This window comes from Protopterus annectens, chromosome 12.part0 (genome assembly GCF_019279795.1).
Source record: "Protopterus annectens isolate FY-2018-M chromosome 12.part0, PAN1.0, whole genome shotgun sequence".
Lineage (NCBI taxonomy): Eukaryota > Metazoa > Chordata > Ceratodontiformes > Protopteridae > Protopterus > Protopterus annectens.
The window spans coordinates 1,185,060,941-1,185,085,796 of NC_056746.1; the positions used below are offsets into that span (position 1 = coordinate 1,185,060,941).

The 24,856-nt window shown below is 41.4% G+C and overlaps 1 protein-coding gene across 2 annotated transcripts in view; it reads right to left on the bottom strand.

The window, feature by feature from the left end:
* LOC122817075 (phospholipid transfer protein) overlaps positions 1-24,856 on the bottom strand; it is a 257,047-nt gene that overhangs the window by 82,135 nt on the left and 150,056 nt on the right. For both annotated transcript variants that reach the window (XM_044090228.1, XM_044090227.1), the window contains exon 11: positions 1,407-1,571. In XM_044090228.1, coding sequence (XP_043946163.1) covers positions 1,407-1,571 — 165 coding nt within the window. The remainder of the gene's footprint in view (positions 1-1,406; positions 1,572-24,856) is intronic.

The following is a 24,856-nucleotide window of genomic DNA, read 5'->3' on the forward strand; positions in this document are numbered from 1 at the left end:
AAGCACCAGCATGTGGCAGATACTGGTAGCACAACATTCCCACTAAAAGACATAGCTAAAAGGGCATTCTCAGGTCACTGTTCTGAGCCCAGTGGTGCCAAACAGATGATAATATTCCCACTAAAAGACATAGCTAAAAGGGCATTCTCAGGTCACTGTTCTGAGCCCAGTGGTGCCAAACAGATGATAATATTCCCACTAAAAGACATAGCTAAAAGGGCATTCTCAGGTCACTGTTCTGAGCCCAGTGGTGCCAAACAGATGATAATATTCCCACTAAAAGACATAGCTAAAAGGGCATTCTCAGGTCACTGTTCTGAGCCCAGTGGTGCCAAACAGATGATAACATTCCCACTAAAAGACATACCTGAAAGGGCATTCTCAGGTCACTATTCTGAGCCCAGTGATGCCAAAGAGATGATGTCTTGAACATCTGAGAAGAATTATTTCAGTATAAAGATTAACCTCCACTACAGGTGGCGTAAGGTATCACACAGTGAAAACTCTAGCTTGTTTGGGCTTTCCTTGCAGTTTTTACTGAATCATTTGTCCTTGTGTTCTTTTTGCCCTTTGGTTTGTATGTTAATTGGGATATTTTGCAAGTACCTTAATCTTTATGGGCATCAGCTGTGTTTAAAGGCCCTGTGTTTCTGAAGTATAGACAAACTATCCACTTATGCTGTGCTGATGAGGTCAATAAAAAGGCCCAAACATGCAATTCAACAGCTAGTGGGGTTTGACTTTATTGGCCTGAATGCAACCATAAAGACTTAAAAAGCCATGCACATTCAGAAGCTATGTAACTGAAACACTTGATGTGAAAATTCTAGCTTGTCTGGGATTTCCTTGCAGTTTTTACTCACTGATTTGTCTGTGTGTCTTTTTTAGCCTTTAGTTTGGAAAAAAATATACATGAAGCATGAGGCAGATAATTAAATATTTCAAGACATCAGTATAAAACAAAATAAAAAGCATAGCATTGTGGGCCTCCAAAAACTTAACTAAAAATTGTTTCAACTGACAGCAAAAAGTATGTAATGTGAATTCATAATTAAGGCAAATGTATAACATATACAACATATGTATTGCCGTAGAGATGGCACTGAACTATAAAGCAAGTACATTCATTTATGTAAAAATAGCCAGCAAGCAAATAAAGGCAAGAACGCCCAAGGTTTACATGCTCAAAACACAGCTATGTGCATACTCTTCTATAAATTTTGGCAACGACTCTTAATTGCAATCACCTTTGCAAAAAACATGGTCCAAACCAGTTATTTCTGATTAGTCAGTCATGGGCTAGCCACACCAGCTACCACTACTACTAATCACCCAGTTATGGTCTGATTACCTAAGCCTGGTCTACAAACATTCTGTACAGATTTCAGAGACACACAGTAGCTTACCATGGTCATACTGGATAGCTGGATGGGAATGGCATCTGGAGGCATCAGGATGACCTTTACGGTTGCAGTTACAGACACAGTGTTTCCAGATGGCTTGATGACACAATGAGGTGTAGAAGAAACTTGGAGCTCTAGCTTTATTGGTGCATCAATTGCAGCTGGATTCTTCATTACCAGTTATAGGAGGTGGAAAGGAAGAAAAGTACATATAAGAGACAGATATCACTGACCAGTGAACAACTTCTTTACTGCTAGTTAACTGCACTGTTGTTCTCAATGCACATATGAACTTAAGATGGCATAATATGGAACACACACACACACACACACACACACACACACACACACACACACACACACACACACATTTCCATGTATGCATTTGGTCATTGCAAAAACATTAACTTTATATTTCAATTAAATTATGACCCCTATCTTCCCTCCAGCTGTCCCTCAAGATATAAATGAAACTGACTAGCTGGAAAGACCACAAAAAGCACCTCACCAAGAGGATTACTGGCCTCAACCATATGTCCTATGCAGCCCGACTGAAAAAACTCTGGCTGTACTCCGTGACATATCGCTTACTCAGAGGTGATCTCTGCCTGACTTACAAAGGCATGTCCAACTCAAAATTGATGGACATGCTCCACCTAAAGAAATTCAAGTCACTGCGAGCCACGCGCTCTAGTGAGCTAAACCTCGCCACAACAATAAATAGAACATGCTGGAGGGATAGATTCCTGTCACAGAGACTCCCCATGCTTTGGAACAAAATTCCTAACTACATTAGGCAGAGCCCCTCACTAACACTCTTCAAGAGAAGCCTTGACGAGTGGATGAGTAACAGAAAATATACCCCTGGGATCACTTCATTGGCTCTGCTTGACAGAGGCTCAGTTAATTAATCAATGGGGCAGCGAAAGCTGACACACTCTGGCTAGGCTTATAAATGCCCTCGGGCAGATAGCCTAGTACCTACCTATGAACCTATGAACCTATGACTCACCTCTAGCTATCACATAAGACTAAGTCATAAAAGTGCTAGCAAAAGCTAAAAATACTGCATTGATGGGTCCTGACAACATCCATGAATGCATCTCGAATAGCATGAAGCATGATTTAGGCACACCCCTAACAACACTGTTCAGTCTTAGCCTCCATACAGGTTTTGTACCAAGCAACTACAGAACAGTCATTCTCCTGCATAAGGGAGGATTTTCCACAGACCCTGGCAATTACAAGCCCATGAGCCTGACCAGTCTCACATGAAAAGCCGTGGAAATACTTATCATGGAACTAATCAATCAGGACATACGGAACCTCCAGTCACTAGACCCATCTCAGTTTGGATTCATCAAGTGCTGGTCATGCTTAATCAACCTTATGGACTTTTTTTGAAAAAGTCATTAAAGCAATGGATGAAGGCAAAATAGTACACAATGCACACCTCAACCTAGCCAAAGCTTTTGACACAATTCCCCACTCAGATATAGTAGAAAAGCTAAATAAACTGGGAATAAACTCCTATGTCACCTGCTGGATTGCCAGCTGGCTCACAGATAGGAAACAGATAATCAAAATAGGGGAAGTTATCTCCATACAGAAACTAATCCCCAGTGGAATCTCCCAGGGTTCTGTGTTGGGAATTCTCCTTTTTGGCATCTACTTTTCTGAGTAAATGTCAATACCAAAGGGCTTTGGCTGACTAAGTTTGCAGATGACAGCAAGCTAGGAGCAGTCATTGAATCCCTAAATGACTTAACCAGCCTGCAGGAAGGACTGCTTCAAATAAATAACTGGTGTCAAAATCATGGTCTGAAACAAATGTCAAAAAATGCATTACTGCATCCTTTTTGAAGTTATCTACCCCAGAGAACTATCGCATTGGCAATATGCCCCTAAAATTTGACCCAGTTGTTCAGGATTTGGGAACTTATGTGCTCAGTGACCCAACTTTTGACCAACATGTGTCTATTTTTGTAAGAAAGTTCTTCTATACCGCACATCTTATAAACAAAGATCTAGAGATGTCATTGTCTTTATTCACCCCCTTTGGCATGTATCTGTCCAGACATAAGCAACAACTGGAATGCCCCCAGAGATACCTTACTAAAAGGATACAAGGCCTAAATAACATGTCCTACATGGACCAACTCAAAGCCCTGTCACTATACTTGTTATCCTACAGACTGCTAACAGGTGACCTGTATCTGGTATACAAGGCATCCTCTGACCTATTACTAACGGATTTACTGCACATCAGCAAGCCACATGCATAACAAATACTTGGTCTAGGGATCTAAACCTCTTCCACAACATCAACAGAGTAGTTTGAAAGGACAGGTATATTTTGCAGAGGATACCTCTGCTATGGAACAGACTCCTCATCTACATGAATCAGAGTTCATGTCTGTCCATTTTATAAACACAACTTAGATCTATAGATGGGAAACAGGAAATTTACCCCAGAACTGCCCCCCTGTACTACTAATGGTTAGATGATGCTCCTAAATGCTTTATTCCATACATGGGTCCCCTCAAATTATCTATGGTATGATGTCAGCTATTCTCATTAAGGATAATACATAATTACCAACCATGGGATGGGTAAGGCCAATCTATAATCAAATGGGATTGGTTATTTTGAGTAAAAAAAGGGAAATTTGCCAGGCTTAAAATGTCCCGCAAGGGAAGTTAGCCAAGTACTTGCCTATGAACCTATGATTCAGATATAAAGGCATTCCAAGAACTGTTGCATCACTTCTGAAGTGGGACAAGACTTGGTAAAGACGGACTCTTACGCCTGTTCAGTTGCTAATGAGATCAAAATGCATTATACTTTTTCCAGCACTGTAACTACTAAAGTCACTCATACTGTGCAATCAAATAAATGTTTTTACCTAAGGAATCTGGGCAGAAAGTTATAGCTTGTGTGTACTAAGTCCAGTGAATATCGCATGAATTTGGCATTCAGAAAGGATTTTACACATTGTAAGTATGACATACTGTGCAAGTGAGTTAAACAAGTGTAAAGATGATGCATAAGAGGGGGTAAGAAGTAGGAACTGAATTATACCTATTAATGGTGATGCATAAAAGGGATTTAGGGACCAGGATTCATGTTACGCAATGTGTAAATGAGTTATATCTATTAATGCTGATAATAGGGATTTAGAAATCAGGTACTTGTTACAGTGTATGTAACTGAGGTATACCTATTAATTCTAATACACAAGAAGGATTTAGGCACAAGGTACTTGTTACACAGTGCGTAACTAAGTTCTTTTTCTTTCGGCTGTTCCCATTAGGGGTCACCATAGCAGATCATCTGTTTCCATTTCTTCCTGTCCTCTGCATCTTGCTCTGTCACACCAACCACCTGCATGTCCTCTCTCACCACATCCATAAACCTTATCTTAGGCCTTCCTCTTTTCCTCTTACCTGACAGCTTCATCCTTAACATCATTTTCCCAATATACCCAGCATCCCTCCTCAGCACATGTCCAAACCAATGCAATCTCACCTCTCTGGCTTTGTCTCCAAACCGTCCAGCCTCGGCTAACCCTCTAATATACTTATTCCTAATCCTGTCTACCCTCGTCACACCCAGTGCAAATCTTAACATCTTTAACTCTGCCACATCCAGCTCTGACTCCTGTCTTTTTGTCAATGCCACTGTCTCCAACCCATATAACATAGCTGGTCTCACTACCCTCTTGCAGACCTTCCCTTTCACTCTTACTGGTACTTGTCTGTCAAAAATCACTCCTGACACTCTTCTCAACCCACTCTTCTCTGCCTGTACTCTCTTCTTCACCTCTCTTCCACACTCGCCATTACTCTGAACTATTGATCTCAAGTATTTAAACTCACCCACCTTCGCCAACTCTACTCCCTGCATCCTCACCATTCCTCTATCCTCCCTCTCATTCACGCACATATATTCTGTCTTAGTCCTGCTGACCTTCATTCCTCTCTTCTCTAGAGCATATCTAGTTATACTTATTAATGTTGATAACAAGGATTTAGAAGCACGGTACTTGTTCGACTGTATGTTACTGAGATATATCTGTTAATACTAATACTTAAAAACAGATGGAACTGAAGCAGTGATAGGATCTAAACATTGGGCCATTGGGGCAAGGCCCAAATGGATAAACAAGTATACTTTAGTACATTTTCCTCATATTGGGTTTCTGAGAAAAAGGGAGATCTGGACCACCTTCTCCAGGTATGAAGGGTCATTGGCCATTACCTGAATTGGAGAAATCATACTGTTAGGCATAGAAAGTACAGTTGTGTACACTTACCATAAATGTAGATGTTCGAGTGTATTCACTGTTGCAGTCATTACATTTGGGTAATCTGCTGGCAGGTTGCCCTCATTCGGCCTGATTAACAAAGTCTTGGGTCCTGCATTGGTTGCTGTCCCTTCTTTCAGGATGCCAGGTCGTCAGGGGTATAAAACATGCAGCCGACGTCATTACATCAGTTTTTCTTGCCCCAGATGTCAAGTGCCCCCCTAATGGGGAGCAAATAAACACAAATACACAAACGTATACCTCCAACCAAAAGCAAATACACCAAAAAGGCTTTTAAGCATAGTAAAGGAAAGTAGAGGTATAGCCAGAAAAAAACTAGGGGGCTGGAGGGAGGGTAACCAGGACTGCAACAGTGAATACACTTGAACATCTACATCTATGGTAAGTGTACACAACTGTACTATGTTCTTCATGTTTCACTGTTGCAGTCATTACATTTGGGTAGATTCCCAAAGCTATGGTTGGAAGGAGGAGTTTATACAGCATTAGGGCCAGCTATAAAGCACTGCAAGACAGCAGTGGCAAAGCCAGCTCTGGATTTAGAAAAAATTGGTAAATGATAATGCTTGGTGAAAGTATGTACAGAACTCCAGGTAGCAGCTTCTAGGATATCCCTGGTAGGAACACCTCTGAGAAAGGCTTCAGAAGTAGATGCAGCCCTGGTGGAGTGAGATCTGATCCCCTGGGGGGTAGGTTTTCCATGGTGCTTATAGCAGAAAAGAATGCAATGGCTTATCCATTTAGAAATGGTTTGTTTTGAATTAGCCTTCCCCTCTGCCCCTGCAGCAAATGCTACCAGCAATTGTTCAGATTTTCTTCAAGATTTGGTCCTGTCCAAGTAGAATCTAAGTTGTCTGTGCACATCCAAGGAATGCAGAATCCGTTCCTCTTTGTTCTGTGGATTGGGAAAGAAGGTAGGCAAATGAATGGACTGATTAAGAGCCACACTGGAAACCACCTTGGGCATGAAGGATGGATTGGTCCTGAGAGATACCCTGTCCACATGAAAGATGATGAAAGGCTCCACTGCCATACGGGCCTGTAATTCAGATATCCTTCTAGCTGACGTGATTGCTAAAAGGAAGGCTGTTTTCCAACAAAGAAATTTTAAGTCTGCAGTAGTAGCTGGCTCAAAAGGAGGTAGAGTGAGTTTCTCCATAACAAAGTTAAGGTCCCAGGCAGGGGTAGGAGCTCTCCTGGGTGGTCTCAAGTTTTTTTGCCCCCCTGAGATACTGCTTGAGTAGAGGATGAGAGAAGAGGGGTGGTTCTGTGTTATAATGAGCTGAAATAGTTGAGGCATGGATTTTAGTGGAGGAAAAAGACAGGCCCTTGTGAAGCATCTCAGTTAAGTATTGCAAAATCTGAGGTAAATTGGGTGCTGTTGTGCTCATCCCTAAAGATTGGTTCCAGGCACAGAATCTTTTCCATTTGTCAGCATATGATTTTCTAATACTAGGTCTCCTCGCCTCCAAGATGACATCCATCACAGGTTTGCTGAGGGATGAATTTAAGTGATTAGCCAGGCTGCAAGGTTCAATGTTGGAAGCTGAGGGTGCAGAATCTGGTTCTCCTGCTGAGACAGCAGGGAAGGGGTCTGAGGCAGGTGCCATGGAGATATTTGCGACACACTGCACAGGAGTGGGCACCAGTGTTGGCGTGGCTAGTCTGGAGCAATCAAAATCATCCTTGGTTTGTCTTGTTTGACTTTTAGTAGAACTTTGGAGAGCACAGGCAGAGGGGGAAAGGTGTAGACTGATAGGTTTTTCAAGCTGAAGGACAGAGCATCCACTTTCCAGGCTTGTTTGTGGGGAGTCCTTGTGCAAAACTTGTCCAACTGATAGTTCTGGGGGGAGGCAAATAGATCTATGTCTGGGCTCCCCCATTCGCTGTCAACATGTTGAAAATCCATGGTTCCCGTTTCCACTCGTGGGTCCATGAGGTTTCTGCTTAGTCCATCTGCCAGTGTATTCAATTTTCCTGGCAGGAATTGAGCTTGTAGGTGCACTTGGTAGCTCAAGGCTGTGTTCCACAATGCCATAGCTAGTCTGCAGAGGGGGTAGGAATGTGTACCCCCCTGCTTGTTTATGTACCACATAACCGTGGTGTTGTCCGTCTTTATCATTAGTTGTCCTGGAAGAATGTAGTCCTTGAAGGCTCTCAGAGCATTCTGTACAGCTAACATTTCTTTTTGATTGATTTGTCGGTGCATTTGATTTGGGTTCCATTTACCCTGACTGCACTTCCCTGCCAGGTGAGCCTCCCATGCATAGTCTGATGCATCTGTTGTTAGGGTTTGGGCGGCAGGGGTTAGTGTGAATGGCAGTCCCTTGTTTTGGTGGCAGGCCTCTGCCCACCATAGGAACTCCTGGCGTAGGCAAGATATGATAGGAATCATTGTTTGCAGGCTGTGACAATGTTGACTCCATAGACTTTTTAGATACCACTGTAGTTTCCTCATATGCAGTCTTGCATATGGAATTAGAAGAATGCAGGAGGCCATGAACCCCAAGGCTTGCAGTATTTGTCTTGCAGATAGCAGGGTTTTTGTGGCCACTTGTTTGAAGTAAGTTACCAAATTAATTTGCTTTTCTGGCGTGAGGAAAGCCATCTGGGCAGTTGTATTCAAGCTTGCACCCAGGAATGTAATCTGTTGACAGGGTACCAGCTGTGATTTCTTTTCGTTTGTTGTGTATCCCAGACAAGTTAGAACCCTTTTTACAAACGCCAGATGATTTAAAAGTATGCCCTGGTTTTCTGCCTGAATTAGACAATCGTCTAGGTATGGATATATTTGAATATTTCTTTGCCTGCAAAATGCAATAACTGGAGCCAGGCACTTTGTGAATACCCTGGGTGCAGTAGACAAACCAAAGGACAGTGCAGAGAACTGATAATGCAAGTAGCCTGCTTTGAAGCGTAGGTATCTTCTGCAAGATTCCCTGATTGGGATGTGCAGGTATCCTTCTTTTAAATCTAGAGTTGACAACCAGGCATCTTTGCCTAGCATAGGAAGTAACTGGTGGAGTCAGCATCTTGAATTTTGGAATCTCCAGAAAGGTGTTTAGAGTAGACAGGTCCAGGATTGGACACCATGATTTGTCTTTTCTGGGTACTAGAAAAAGCTTGGAATAGAAACCATGTCCCTTTTCCTCTTCTGGTACCAATTGAATAGCCCCCATGCTTAAGAGGTAAAGTACTTGTTTTTGAGCCTCTGCCCACTGATTTGGGGCAGGTCTGGCCACCCATTTGGTGTTGGCAACGTGTGGAAATGAAGTCTGTATCCCTGGGATACTATATTTAAAACCCATTTGTGCTGGGTTATGAGTTCCCAGTTCTTTGTATGAAGAGCAATCCCCCCCCCCCCCAAAGGGGCAGTCAAAAGATAAGTGCTTGGGAATTTTAAAAGGAAGTCATTCAGACTGTTTACCATAGGGGGATGTCTTGTTATTTCCAGATTTGGAAGTGGAGGCCCCCCACTGCTTAGTTCTGAGAGTCCCCTGGGATTGAAACCTGGGGGTTTTGCTGTGTCTGGGTTTGGCTTGAGAGGATCTGGAAGGGGCTGGAAAGGACCAATTCTTAGTAGGTCAGTGCCTACTAAATATTGGAGGTTGTACTTGTAAAAAATCTTTAGCAGTTTGCATAGATTTAACTTTATCTTCCATCTTTTTAAGAACGTCTTCAGCCTTATTGCTAAACAGGTGGCCCTGATTTAAAGGAGCATCCAACAATTTAGCTTTAACATGATCGGGCAAAGATTGCTCCTTAAGCCAAGCATGCCTTCTAAGCACAGACTCAGTAACAGCAGCCCTGCAAGAGGCCTCTAAAGAATCAAAACCACATTGCAAAGTATGTTTTCCAACTTGTTCAGCAGAATGCATTAAGTCCTGTAAATCTTTATTTTCCACACAGTCAGGAATCAACATCATTTTCTGTTTAAGCAGTCCAGTAATATGCTGTTGATATTTTAACATATGAAATTGGCAGCTTAAAGCTCTGATTGCCAAGGATGCATAAGTATAAACCTTTTTACCCCATCTATCCAGCGCCCTGGAATCTCTATCAGAAGGGGTAGGATTTTTAGCAGTAGAAGCCTTAATGCCATTGGGCCCCTGATAAATGGTCTCTGGATCTGCAACAAGATTTTTGAAAAGGAACTTGTGGGACTCAGGAACCCTGTAGTATCTGTCAGGTTTACTAGGAGTCAGAGGCAGGGAATCAGGAGCCAGACTGGATTCCGAGAACACATCATCAACGTCTAGTACAGGAGGTATAGCCAAAGGCCTATGCTGAGGTAGAAGAAGGAAATCCCTAAACCACTTTTTTGAATCAGAAAATTCCTGGCTTTCCCAGTGGAAATGCTCCCTTAAAGTATGTAAAGTTTCCCCAAAAGAAAAATCCTCAGGATGGGAAGCAGAGGGAATGGAATCCTCTGCATCAGAATCCTCATAAGTAGGTATGGACAAATCCAGGTCATTAGAAGAGTCAGAAGAAACAGAATCCTGATCAGAAGATTTGTAATCTAGCTCTATAATCTATAATCTAGGCCTCTTGGGGGGGGGGGGTTGACTACCCCTGATTAGAGTAATTAGATCTTCAGCCATTTATATCATTTGTTTTTTAGGCATAGGGGCCTGAACATGTGGCCTGGGCGTCAGTTTTTTAGACATGGATCGAGATTTAGGCCTTAGTAATGAAGGTGGTGTCGATTTAATATGCAAGTCTGTAGGCCTGAATACACCCTCAGAAGCCAGTGCCTGCACAGCGGCTCCAGACCCATCCAAGGTAGAGACATCCACGGGTTCCATAGGTGAAGTATCTCGTGGCATACCGGACTCTGAATGGGTCTCAGTAGAGGCCTGCGAATCAGAACTAGCGGGTATCAGGGGCTGCAAAAGCACCTCACTGAGTACCAGCAAACTGGCGACTGGCTTAGAAGAAGCGTCGTCGGCAGTTTTGGACCTCAGCAGCCTGTCTCTGTCTTTATCTTTGCATTTTTTTGGAATCCCGGTAGTCGGGTGGCTAAACGACGACATTTCTGGATAATTAAACCAAGAACCAAAATATTTAGAGGCAAAAATGTACCGATGATGGATAGTGCGCTGATTAAATAAAGCACAAAACCAACAGCAAGGTACATCGTGGTCAGGGCCTAGGCAAGGAATAAAGTACGAATGAAAATCTTTATGAGGTATTTGCTTTCTACAAGTAATGCAATTATTAACTTTTACTGACATCGGTAAGGAGCAAGAAAAAGTTTCCCTAATGGGGTACTTAGCTTTAAGTTGAAGACTTTGGTTCTGAAACTCGAAAACGAAAATTTCAAGAGTTGGTCAACCGGCATTTGCAAACTGCTTCTGCTTTGGGCACCGCACAGCAAGAAAGACTAATGTAATGACATCGGCTGCATGTTTTATACTCCTGACGACCTGACGTCATGGAAGAAGGGACAGCAACCGATGCAGGACCCAAGACTTTGTTAATCAGGCCGACTGAGGGCTACCTGCCAGCAGATTACCCAAATGTAGTGACTGCAACAGTGAAACACAAAGAACATATAAGGTTGTACTGAGGCTTGACAGACAGGTATGACAACAGTCTATCAGTTGGCCACAGATAGAACCTTGTCGAGAATGTGAGGTCATAGCAAGGGAAACACATTTGCTGGGACAAAAAATGGAGCTACTAGTATGACTGTGGCCTGGTGCATTTTGGCCTTCTCCAGAAAACTGCTAATAAGGGGAATTAAGTGGAAGATATAATGGAGATCTTTGGCAACTTCTGAAAGAGTGCATCTCTGAGCTGTCCACTCAAGAGAGGAATAAGGGAAAAAAAGTTGCTACATTTGGTATTGGCTGAGGGTGCAATCTAGCTGCAGCAAGACTTTCCCTAATGCTTGAGCAGAGGTCTAGCTGTAGATGGGTTGTGAGACAAGTTGTGAAGCATCTGCGGGAAACAGCTGAACCTGTCCACTAACAAACTGGCCTGTCCTATAATGTGAACCACACTGAGATAACAACTGGTTACAAAGGCCCAGTCCTATAATTTAATGGCTTCCCAGCACAGGGGATAGGAATGGGCCCACCTCACATGTTGTCAGAGTGAATGGCAACAGCACCTGATGAGAAAGATTATTGGCATGCCTGTAATGTCAGAAGGAATGCCCTCTTATCTAGATGTTGATGTTCAGAGAGGCCTCTGTTTGTATTTGAATCTTTTGGATCATTTGGTCTTGGCAATCCTCCCCAACCCTAAAGCAGAAGCATTTGTGGTGATCACCACAACTTGAGTGTGGGCCTTGGAAGGGTCTGAATAAAAACAGACTGGAATACTCTCATGTGAAAATGAGCACTGGGAAACACATGAATAAAAGTCACTACAAGCTCCAGCACTTTGACATAAAGTGCTGCTGTGAAAAACTAGTTCTGCATAATCTGAGATCATTATCTGAATTTGAGAGAATTCTCTCCTGTGAAAGAAATGCTAAAAAATGCATACTGTCAATCTTATAACCAGTGAATGTGATGGACTGCATCTGCATCTGCATTAACTGGGATTTTGTGGAACACAGACAGAACATAGGCCCTGGAAGTTACCAGCCTGTCCATTGTGAGGTCCACCAGAAGCCAGTTGTTCAGATATGGAAAAAATGCTTCCCCACAGCCTTAGATGGCATGCCACAACTACCATGCCTTTGGTGAACACCCTGGAGGCTGAGGTGACACCAAACAGAAGAACCTGAAAGTAAGAATGCTAGCTCCTATGTGGAAGCATAAGAACTTCCAATACTCCTTGGCAATTCTATTGTGTAGAGCAGTGTCCAAAAGACCATACACTCTCCTTCTTGCAGACACGTAAGGCTGGATTACATCATGATCATGTAAAAGGGCTCTTTTGGAATGTATTGTTTTAAGCTGAAGAATCTGAAGATGGGCCTAAGGTTCTGCATTTTCCTGGGTACAAAAAAAAAAAAAAAACTTAACTCACCGCCTCCTACTAGAATATAGTCATCAGGAGAGCATAGTTCTTGTGTATCCTGTAAGAGTACACACATCATTACAAGAGACTTCCCTGTACTCTTGAAGTGAGTATACTAGTTTGTGTTTGCAATGAATAATTTCTGAAGTCCTGGTACAGATATATATCTAAAACAAAGGCAGTAAGGTGGCATCTACAAAGCAACATGATTTATTAAGCACACACAGTGAAATGGTCAGTATGAGCTATGCAGACACGGAGTTAGTTAGGAGTGTTTGCAAAACGTTATGAAAAATCTGAGATACATTTCATTTATTATTTATTTTATTTACTTATTTATTTGCCATTTGTTAACCGGGTTGGTCTGGCTTTTTTAGCAGAGACCCGAGGAGAAAAGCTCCAGTACAAAACTGAATTTGTTACAATGAAGTACATATTTAAGCAAACAAACATAAGGAGGTAAAGGTATGCGTTATACATAAAGAAAAATAAAGGTTCATCTTATACAATGTTTGAAAGAAGAAGAACAATCTTAAATACAAGAATTGAATGCCATACTGTAACAGATTAGTGTCATGGCAAGTAGGGGCATATATGCGAAAGGAAGGAGAGATAGGGAAGTAGAACATATTAGGTATAGAGTGGAGTCTAGTAGGAGATAATAGTGATAGAGAAATAGACATAAAATGTAAGTAGGATGTATCTAATGTAAGAATTAAGGATAAAAAGTGATAGACGCAGAAACAGAACTAAAATACAAGTAGAAATGTATACGATGCAAGAAAATAGGAACAGTGAAGGAGGGGAGGCTAAGCTGGAGGAGGAAGTGGTTCAAGTAGGATCTTTACAGGGGCAGGTCCAGGAGTAGATATTCCTTTAAGGCAAGTTTGAAACTGGTAAAAATTTGAATTGATCTGATATAGAGAGGGAGTTTGTTCCAAGAAGTGGTGACTGAGTGACTGTAAAGACTTTTTCCAATGGATTTATTAGGTTTAGAAATTTGAAGGAGGTATTGGTCAGAGCTATGAAGTTCCCAGTTAGGGACATAAGGGGAGATGAGAGTTGCCAGCGAAGGGCAGGCTAGGGGTTGATGGAGGATAGTATGTGTCAGGTGAAGTTGAGACAGAAGGAGTTGATTATGGAATTCCAGCCAGTGGAGTTTTTTAAGTAGAGGCAGTGGTGAGAGCGATAGGGGAGATTAGTGGCAAATCTAGCTGTTTTGTTGTATGCAAGTTCAAGTTTGGTTGACATTTTTTTGGAGATTACTAAAGATAGGGGTGGCATATAGTAGGGCAGGTAGGAGACAGGCCTGAGCTACAGACAATTTAGATTTTTGTGTTATGAATTTTTTTATTTCTGTAAACCAATCCTAGTTTTTGGTGTGTCCTTTTGATGCAATTATTGATGTGGATGTCAAATTTAAGTCCGTCATTTATATATACCCCGAGAAGTTTAGTGTGAGATTCGGCCTGAATAGTTGTATTGTTTAGTGATGAGACAGAGAAGGTAGATTTGAGGTGCTGGAGGTGTTCAGGGAGGAAGAGAAGAAGTTTAGTTTTATTGGGATTAAGTAGGAGGTGGTTGGTTGCGAGCCATCTTTCAACTGAGTGCAGCGTGTCTTGAGTGAGGGTTTGTAGGTGGGGTAGATTGTCAGAGATAGAGATGATGGTGGAGTCATATGCATACTGTAAGAGTGGAGTGGGGGCAGGATTGGAAGAGATTATTAGTAAAAAGATTAAATAGTAGCGGGCCCAGGATTGAGCCTTGGGGGACACCAGTTTGAATTGGAAGGAAAGGAGAAATAACAGAGAGCCATTTTTTTACAGACTGAGCTCTATTTGATAGGTATGAAGAGAATCGGCAAAGAGTAGAGGTAGAGAGATTGAAGCAAGCAAGTTTGGAGAGCAGGAGGTTGTGAGATACAGTATCGAAAGCCTTAGAGAAGTCAAGGAAGAGGCATGACACTAACTTCTTATTATTGAGAGATGTGGAGATAGAGTGGGTGAACGACAGTAATGCGGTAGTTGTGCTGTGATGTGGGCGGAAACCATGTTATGTTGGGGTGAGGAGATTTTCCTGAATGAGATGTGCAATGAGCTGTTTGTGCACACACTTTTCAAGAATCTTTGAAAGAGGGGACAGAATAACAATAGGCCTGAAATTTGAGGGGTCAGTGGAGTTACCTCCTTTATGTAGGAGTATCATATAGGACTTTTTCCAGATGTCAAGGACAAGATTTTTCTGAAATGACAGATTGATAAGTATGGAGACCGGATAATCAATAGAGGGGGGGTGCAAGTCTGAAGTATAGAGGAGGCAGGCTGTCAGCAGAAGGGGAGCAGGGTTTAAGTTTATAGAGTAGAGATCTGATAACTGATTTGGGGATTGGCTTGATTGAGAAAGGCCTTTTGTGGGGGGGAGGGGTGTCATCATAGGTATTCTTGTTTGGTTTGATTAGGTTTTGTATGAAAAAAATAATGCAAAAACAGAGGGTGGTACTGTCATACTGGAAGTATCTGCACATAGTAGATGTCATTGAAAAATGATATTAAAATATGGTCGGTAATGTGACAATATTCTGAGACAAATACTTTTGTGGTAAAACAGATATGACCATTGGTTATATTTTCATATCTGCATTCACTTTATAAAAGTTGAGTGACTCACAGGTGAATAAATTATGTCATCATATACAATACATCAAGACACACAGTGTTTCAATTGATACTTGCCATCTAACATGCATGTTTCGTACATGAATACTGTTCTGAAACTAGTATGACAATATTATGTGCAGAAATTGCGTAGAACTTGCAGTATCAAAAAACAACAGTATGCCATCCCACCCCTCTTGACATGCATCATTGGAAAACTCTCATACAAGTGAATACTTCACCCACTGGTATCTTGAATCTATCTTGCATACCTTATAGAACTATTACGCTTTCTTTTACCACAAAGCTGGTAATGTTTGGCCAATAAAATATCATTTCCTTTCCTAAAACTGCAGTATAAAATTAGCATCTGTAGACAGACTTTTGATATTAACACCAGTGTGTAGCCCATTATCTACTGAAGGGCATTCATATGTTATATTTTCCGTAACTCGTATCATTTATTAGATGTTGCAAATCATATTAACTATGTTTTCAGCAGAGGATTTTAGAAAAGAGCTTTCAGGAAGCAAGTGTTTAGTAAAAATTCTTAGAAGTCTTACAAGACCTCATGAAGCAAGGGGAGTAATTAGCCTCCTGTTGCTCAGGTTTGAATGAGTTAAGAAAAAGCTTGGAGGGATTTTATGTGTTGCAGTTTTCTGTTAAAGGCTCACAATCTCTTTTCTTGCCACAGCCTTCTACTGGCATGGGCTGTCTGACAAGCAAAGGAACTGCAGTCAGGGAAGAGAGAGGAAGGGGATCATATAACCTCTGGATATTATTGTCCTGATCTCTTTGTCCTGTGTAATGCCTACCTGCATGGACAAGTGGTAGGACAGATAACCACTAACTGCCTCCAGAGTCAGTCAGCGAGACAAATCCTTAGGATGCAGACTGCAGGCCCCCACTGGAGTACTGTGGTATCCCTTAACATCTGGTTTGACATCTGGGTTGACACCAAAAAGTTTATTATAAAGCTTTCGGGTCTCACACCCTTCATCAGTTTGGAATATTTTGACAGTGGCACCATTATTGTCTACTTATTGTCATCTGGGTTGTCAGACATTCTTAAAGGTAACATGACCTCTGCAGCCTCTTCCAGATGAATTGTTATCAAGGTGCTGCTGACCACATCTGAACAGTAACTGCCATAGGCTCCACTGCATCATACAGTAGAGGCATTGTGGTAGTTAAAGTTTAACCCAAGAGCAATAAGAGTCTTGTCATTCTAGTCTTGTTTCTTTAATAAGGCTTTTACTGCCTGACCAGAAAGCAGGGGGTTCTGTCATTTGGGGAATTTATTAAAAAATGTCCTTTATGTCATTGCTAAAATCTGTTTAGCATAATAAAGGTATGAATCTGACAGCCATGCCAATGTCTGCTGTCCTCCCTGAACTATGACTATCCACTGTGAGCTAGGCACATACATGGTTGTGTTGGAAACCGAAAATATGGTTCACATCTGGGATGAGTTTCTTCTTCAGTTTCCCATCTGGCATCCCTTGCAGAGTCTTTGATACTTCATTTGTAAGTCCCTATGGAGCCTTAACATATCAGCCATGTAGTTTACTGCCCTCAGAGAAAAGGTGAAAGACAAGTAAGACTCACCTCCTCTGCCACTACAGAGTAGTATCCCAAAGTCCTTCTAGACGTAGGAGGAGCAATGTGTTATTAGAGATTCAAGTTTTATGCAAATTATGTGTCTAGCTTTTTAGCTGTCTGTACTAACTTTTCAAGAGCATTTGTACCTATTTTCAATGTTGAGAGTTACGGCTTGCACTAAGATATAATGAAGGAGATGCTACTTGGTGATGGTCTAAGGAATGAGCCTCCTTAGATACAGTGGGCTAAGAAGGGGGAGCAGAACCCTCTGGTCTGAGGTTCTTGACTGAAACAAATGGTCATGCTCAGAGAAGGAAGTTTTCTTTTTGGTCTCTACTGGCTTGGTGGCAAACAGAGGCAGAGGTGGATGAAGAAACACTGGATGCCTCAATAACAGAGGTAGTCTTGAGTTCTCTAACCCTAAATAGTTGCTTCTATGCTTTAAGGTAGACAGTTTAAAAGAAGCACAAATCTCACATAGTTCTGAGAAATGACCCTCCTCCAAATACTGTAGACATTTGGCATATTTGTCTTGTGGGGGGAATTTTCACCCCACACTTAACAGTATTTAAATTCCTTTGACTCTCTCTTGTCCATAGTAACAGCAAAAGTCATGGCAATGACTCTGCTACAAAGCACACTCGACTGAACATGGAAAAGACAATGGAACAGCAGAATGGCAATTATGCTACCAAAAATATATTGCCTTATCTTAAACAAAATCAGCACTGCAAAGGCAGTGCTGCAGTTTCCAGAAATAATATGACCGAACAACTTCAAATAAGCACCAATTTAAAACTGAATCCTTTAATGCAAGGAAAACAACTTGACAGGATGCAAATGGCATATAAACTGAAGTGTAGGGAATCAGATACAAACTCTTAAAGGATGAAAATGGAATGAACTGACTTTAAATCTTAAGAAAAATACTAAAATAAAGATGAAGAAAGGGTGGGGCAAAGGTGGCCAGACTGCCCCAGGCACAAGCTGTCAGTGGGCATAGTATGTGGGAAAGAAGAGGTGCTGATAAGTTCCAGAAAGTACATAGCATTATCAAAAGGCATCCAGGCAGCCTCTATGCATGGACATAGCTTTTTAAATTGCATGACAGTCGGTGTCTGTCATCACTAACAAGGAGCTGCTATTTATTTACTTTTTGTTGATCAGGTTAGTCCTACTAGGTCAGTGTCCTCTTTAAAGGGGAGACTAAAGGTGGAACTCATACTAACTATGGGAAATGGGGCAAGATCACTAGGGAACTTCTACTCAGCTTTCAATAAGCATCATGGGATCTTTTACATCTAGCAGGGCTACTACCAACGAAACTAGATGGGATCCTGGTTTAACATCTCATCCGAAAGTTGGCACACTCAGGAGTACAGCATCCCCTTTTATGCTGCATTGAAGCACGAAATTGGAAATTAATCCAAGTATCTGGTTGGAGAATAGACCCCATGGCCTTCTGATCTTTCATACCAAAGCTGAGTGTGCTCATTCTGCTTGCTACTGTTTAGCAAGGAGATGTTATGTACACACATAACAGGTTTTTGATCGGCCTAAAGACCTTTTTGTCCTCACCTTTGAGGACTTCTTATTTTAGGTGTAAATCTGGTGGTGGAGACCCCAAATGGAAGCACTGTCCAGTGTGTCAACTGACCTTGCTACAGCCGTGACTGAAGCATCATCCAAGAGGAGTAAGATAAGTAATTTCATGGGAATAATAAGTGCAGACACAATACTAGCAAACAAACTTTCTGTAGCCGTAGGCTGATCTCTCTAGCAAGATGAATGTAAGCATGACTGAAGTGATCTGGAAAATGTTCTTTAGCACCATGGTATTATGGGTAAAAAGGGAGGGGCTAGGTAGCCTGGGGAAGTTCTCAGTTTTTAGTTAAGTTCTGCTTGTATAAGTGTTAGATGTAATGAGGATGGAAATCCAATCCCAGATAACAGTATACAGGCACTTGATTTTGGGGTACAGGTAAAGATTAGCTATTCCAAAAAAGCTGGAGAAAATGCTGGCACTGGCTGATTACACAGCAGTAGGGGAAGAACAAGTAAGGTAGCAGTTTTTTTAAAAAAGCAAATGTGAATATACTACACATGTTGATGTGACCCCCTGACCCCCTCCCTTTTACAAAAATAGGAAAAAGAGTTGCGGCAGAATGGCTGGATGGATGGATGTTGGTAAAGATATGGTCAAGGTTGCATAAAAAAGGGCATTAGTAATCAAAAGACAGAAGGATAGCAAAGGTCATAAGATATAGGCTCAGAATTAGCTAACAGTACCTAAAAGACAGTGAACCTCTGAAGAGGAACACCTGGAAAAGAGCAAAGATTTTCTAGCTACTCCAGAGCTGTCAGATATACAAGAAGGTATACATAAGTAACAGTAGACCTATCTCAGGAGACACAGTAATGCAGCAAAATGCATACTGTCCGCTTGGGTGTCCTGATGATGTTTGTTACATCAGGGAATATAAGACATGATCTGACAAATGCATCCATTACTCTGTCAGTTTGTTATGTGCCAAAACTGCTGGAGGTCTGAGCAAGCAGAACAGAAATCAGCAATCAGACGTCAGCTCTTCCCTTCCTTGGGGGAAAAGTTAGGGTTTTCTTTGACAGAGAAGAGGATCTGAAGAATACAAAAGGATTGCCCTAGGTAAAGGGGTTAGCATTAATGTCACAACAAGCAAAGCTCTTAAGAAGATTCATATCTTCTTGAAATCACATAAAAAGTCTTTACTTCTGTTGAAAAATGGCTTCACAATGCCCAATTATTACTCAAACCCAGAAAACAAAACTACTGCTATTCCTGCCCAAAAGCACATCTGAATAAAAAATCCAGCTTCAAAATCTTCAGAAATTGTATCCTTTACAAAACTGCTTGGTGTGATAAATGATAACAACTTCGGTTTGAACTCCACATTAAAAAAATAATAAAAAAAAAAAAAAAAAAAATCACCAGAAACGTTCCATGCTTTATAGACATAAAAACTTTCTTACTAACTCTGCTAAAACCACTTTAGCAACCACTTACCTCCTTCCTTCCTTTTTTCGATCTTATATAGTGCCCATATCCTTACTAACTTGCAGGTATCTGTTAAAACTAAACAATAAATATGCTACAACAAAGGTGGTAAATGTGCTGCCAATAAACAATGCTATACACATCACTGCAAGGTCCTTAAAAGTTTGAACCGGCTTGAACTACCTCACTGCCTGGACTTCACAGAACTAGCTGCTGCTGGCCACATCATCATTTATAAGCACCATGCCTGTCCTGCACTAAGCTGTATAGATTCTTCTTCTCACCCAAACAGACCCCTTCGTTCTAATGATAAACAACTTCTTGCCATCTATAAATCATAAAATCCTTTACTGCTACTCTGTTGCCAAAAAATGGAATTCTATTCTACGAGCTATTAGAACTGTAAGTCATTATCCTTCCTTTAAGCATCTTCTGAAAGACCACCGATCAAACTCATTGTTCTGCTCATGCTATAGCCCTGGTTGAACATCAATCTCATCTACTTTTCTACTTTTCTCCACTCCTAGCTGTGCTGATTCTCTGTCCATCACTACTACCTCATCTTCACCTGGATATCCTACCCTCTCTGCCACTTTACAGAACCTCTTCCTATCACCTCCTCCCTATTAATCTACCCTAATCTCCATCTCTCCCCCTTTACAGTTCCAATTAAACTAAACACATGACTTTTACTTATTACTGCTGTGAATTGCCAACAGGATGCTCTCCAGCATTGTATACAGCGTTTTACTTTGCTTTTTCTCATTGTCCTCTTTGCAACATATTTTTGATATATCTCTACACCTTACAATATTGTTGATTATTTTTTGAAGTGTATAATTTTCAATTCAACTGTTTTTTTTTTTTATGTAACGTCTTTGAAAAAAAATTATTTTCTCTGTTAAATGGAGCTTTTCTCCCTGGACCTCCACTGAAAATGGGCTCTTGTGACCCAGTCGGACTTTTCCAGCAAACAAATGTCAATAAGTAAATAAATAACAACAGTAAACAAATGTCAATAAGTAAATAAATAACAACAGTAAAGATCTGTTTCAGAATGATATAAACATGACCAAGATTTCCCTGCCTTATCAAGATTTTGGTCAGGTCCACTTGGTCAGACAAGAACAGAACATGACAATTTTGGCATGGTGGAAGGAGGAAGGGATACTTGCCTGAACAGATAAACACAACACAGACCTAGCATTATGGTCAGTACCTTATTTTTTTGATCGAATGTTGTCTTATCCATCAGACTAAATGATTGGATCAGACTCCCCAGCTACTGGGACTCCAGGGTGGTCTCATGGAAGGATATTCTGAGGTATGGTGGAACTGAAAGATGAACATGACCTAGAGTGTATATCTAGTTTATAATGGGATACAAGGGTATGGATCGTGGACCACATACCATATCACAAATGTCAACTATGGAAGCCCTGGCAAAAAATGCAGTGGAGGCTGCCACCGCTCTGGTTGAATGACCTTTAAGTTTATGCAGAACAGCAATTCCTCTTTGTTGGTTGACTAAGGTAATGCAGTTGGATAGCCACCTGGACAAGGTAACTTTGTAAACACCTTACCCAGCTTAACGTTTGAGAAAGACATGTAAAGCTGATCATTCTTTCTGAATGCCATGGTCTGACGTAAATATAATCTCATTTGATGGTGAACATCCAATAATACAAGACATATCCTTAGTTAGTGAAATATGGAAAGAAAACTGTTAGATTAATAGTCTGATTTAGATGGGTCTTGGAAGCCACCTTAGGAAGAAAAGGAAACTCTGTCCTTTTGGAAGATCAAATAAGGAGGCTTGCATGATAAAGGCTGTATCTTTGAAATTTTCCTCAGAGAAGTCATCACTATGAGAAAAATAGTTTTCTAAGACAAAAACTTCATCTCTGTAGAAGTCACTGGCTCAGATGATGGCTTGGTCAAAGTCTGAAGCATAACAGTAACATCTCAAGGAGAAATAGGATCCTTTATGGGTGGTCTAAGCAGACAGCTCTCCTTTAAGAAAGCTTTTAAGGAAGCAACCAGAATTGTGATTCTCTCCATTATGAAAGTTGGAAATGCCTACAATTTGAACTTCAGTAGCAGATAAGCTATCACCTTCTTGAAATCACCCTGCCAGAAAATACAAAATAGAAGAGAGAGGTGCTGAAAAAGGATTTAAGCACTTAGAGGAAATCCAAACAGTAAATGTCTTCCACTTACTTCTATAAACCTTTCCAATGTTAGATTTCTCAGAAGACATCAAAATATGGATAACAGAAGCAGAAAGCATGGCACCTCTAGCCATCACTGGAACTGAAAGAACCATGTGGTCAGTTTTAGGTCTGTCAGGTCTTGGTGAGGCTGGACAGATGGATGGAACAGAAAATCTGGTCAAGGATTCAACACCCGTAGAGGGTGTTTTAGATGAGGCCAAAGGTAAGGGAACCAAATCTTCTGGGGGCAGAAGGGGGCAATGAAAATCACTGTTGCCTTGTATCAGATAGCTTTGTACAGGAATTTGGTTATGAGTGGAAATGGTGGAAAAGCATATAGGAGACCTGGGGATCAATTGTGGACTAGTGCATCCTATGGTGATTGACCCTCTGGGGGAATCAGGGCAAAGTTGCACACGGCTGACCCCAGTGACTGAAAATCATTGATGCCATGATTTGGTTGAAGTACCACTTGTGGGGGCAGAAGAATAGACCTGCTCAGTTTCTCTGCTTAAACACTGAAATTTTCCAGGATGTGCATTGCCACGAGAAAGCATTGAGAAGACACTGACCACTGCCAAACCCTCATGGATTCTGTACATAATGGGTACAAATAGGTTCCTCCTTGTTTGTTTATGTGCTAGACTACCACTATGTTGCCTGTCTGGAAAGAAATCACATCTTGGAAAGTAGGGCTGCCACTTACCATTGTGGCTAAAACCAAACGTAGGTCACACCCCTCACACTTCACATAACTGCACCCAGGTCCCATCCACTTTCTGCCCATTTCATGACATAATTATTACATCAGACAAGGGAGCACCCTCTTTTTCCATTTGTGATGCCTTTTTCCTGCAGATTTACTATGCTTTTTGTAAAAATAAAAGCATAGTAAATCTGCTGATTTAACAAACGCCTATAGTCTGTTTCTTTTTTTTTTTTGAGGCAGAATACTGGAGTTTGTACAATGTTTCCCAGACTACCAGACAATCATTTTGATTTCAGGATAGACTGGAAAAAATGGATAAGTGGCAACGCTATTGGGAAGACAGTCCTGAAATACCTATAATGCTATGACTGCTCTTACTTCCAAAACACTGATGTGAAGGTTTGCCTTTGTAATGGGTCATTTGTCTTGGACAGTTCTCCCTTCACAATGCTTTCCTCCCTCCCAGAAGGGAGGTATCCATGGCCATTGGGGGTGGAAAGGTAAATGGCTAATCCCAGGAGACCAGAGGGGAGGTCAACTACCACTGAATATGATATCTGCTTATCAGTGTGAGGTGAACTGGAAAGTATACAGGCTGATGTAACATTGACCATTGTACTGCCAAGGTCCACTGTAGAACTCTCACCTAATACTTTACTTGCAAGACTACAGTAATAGACACTGCCATTGACTCTAAAAGACAAAGAACATGTCTTGCTGGAGGATTACTTGAAGCAAGAACAGGAGAGGCTTGAAGGTGAACAGATCATATTCTGGACTGCAAGAGTCTGCCTATCTGTGAAGTCACGCTCAGGTGGTACCCTATTAATTCTGTTGCTGGAGTTGAAGTCAAATGACTTTTTATAAAATTTATGGTGATTCTTTAGTAATGGGAGAACTGGAGTAACAAGTCCCTGCTCTGGTGGGAACAGTAAGGAGCTAATTGTCTATATATGGGAGCACTGGAACCCCTACAACCTTAGATAAGCTGCTACAATTACCATGTATTTGGTTTCCATCCTGGAGGTTGTGGTGAGGCCAAAGGGTAGTGCTCTGAACTGGAAGCGACTGTCTCCCTGACTAAAGTGGAGAAACTTTCTTGATTACTTTGCTATCTTTACATGGTAGTAAGCATCCTGAAGGTCTGTTTAGGACATCCAGTAGTCCTTCCTCAGAAGAGGCAAGATGGACAGTACCATGACCATCTGGAACTTGCCTTGACAGACTGATTTAGGTGTTTGGGGTGCAAAATGGGCCTGAGATCCCCACTTTTTGGAACCAAAAAGAATGCTGAATATACTCTGGATCATTGCTGATCTGATGGGACCTCCTGGATGACACTTTTTCCAGCAGATTTGTTACCTCTGAGGCTGCTACATCCTTCTGACTGGGTAAAATATTTGGGATTTTCTTTTTGTTGGTAGTAGGCAAAGCAAATGTAATTAAGTAGCATCTGGTGATTATCTTCTGCCCCAAGAATCTTGAGTAATGATTAGCCAGGTGTAAGTGCGCAGAGATAAGCACCTCCCCCCAACTGCCTCCAGAGTGCAGCAATCAGGCAATGATGAAAGAGTTTCTTAGTGATGGGACCTTGAAAACCTTAATTTTGTGGACTGCCTCTGCCCCTAGAGAAACATCCATTAAAGTTGTTCCCCTGACCCCGACATGGGGGGTCTATAACCAAAAGTGTCCTGGGCAAAATTATGTGATTTTGCAAACCCAGAGCTTTTTTTCCACCCTTCTGGACTGGGAAAAAAGTCCTTTAGAGGTGGAAAAACTGATCTATACAACAGAGTCTTGCCCGTTTGAAAAAAAAAGTAAAAAGCAAAGAAACTAGCGTTCTTAAAACTTCATTGATGAGCTCAGTCACATAATTTCCAAAAATCATGAAACCCAGGTAGTGTTCCGAAGCAACAAGTCTTTATTCATCACAGACCT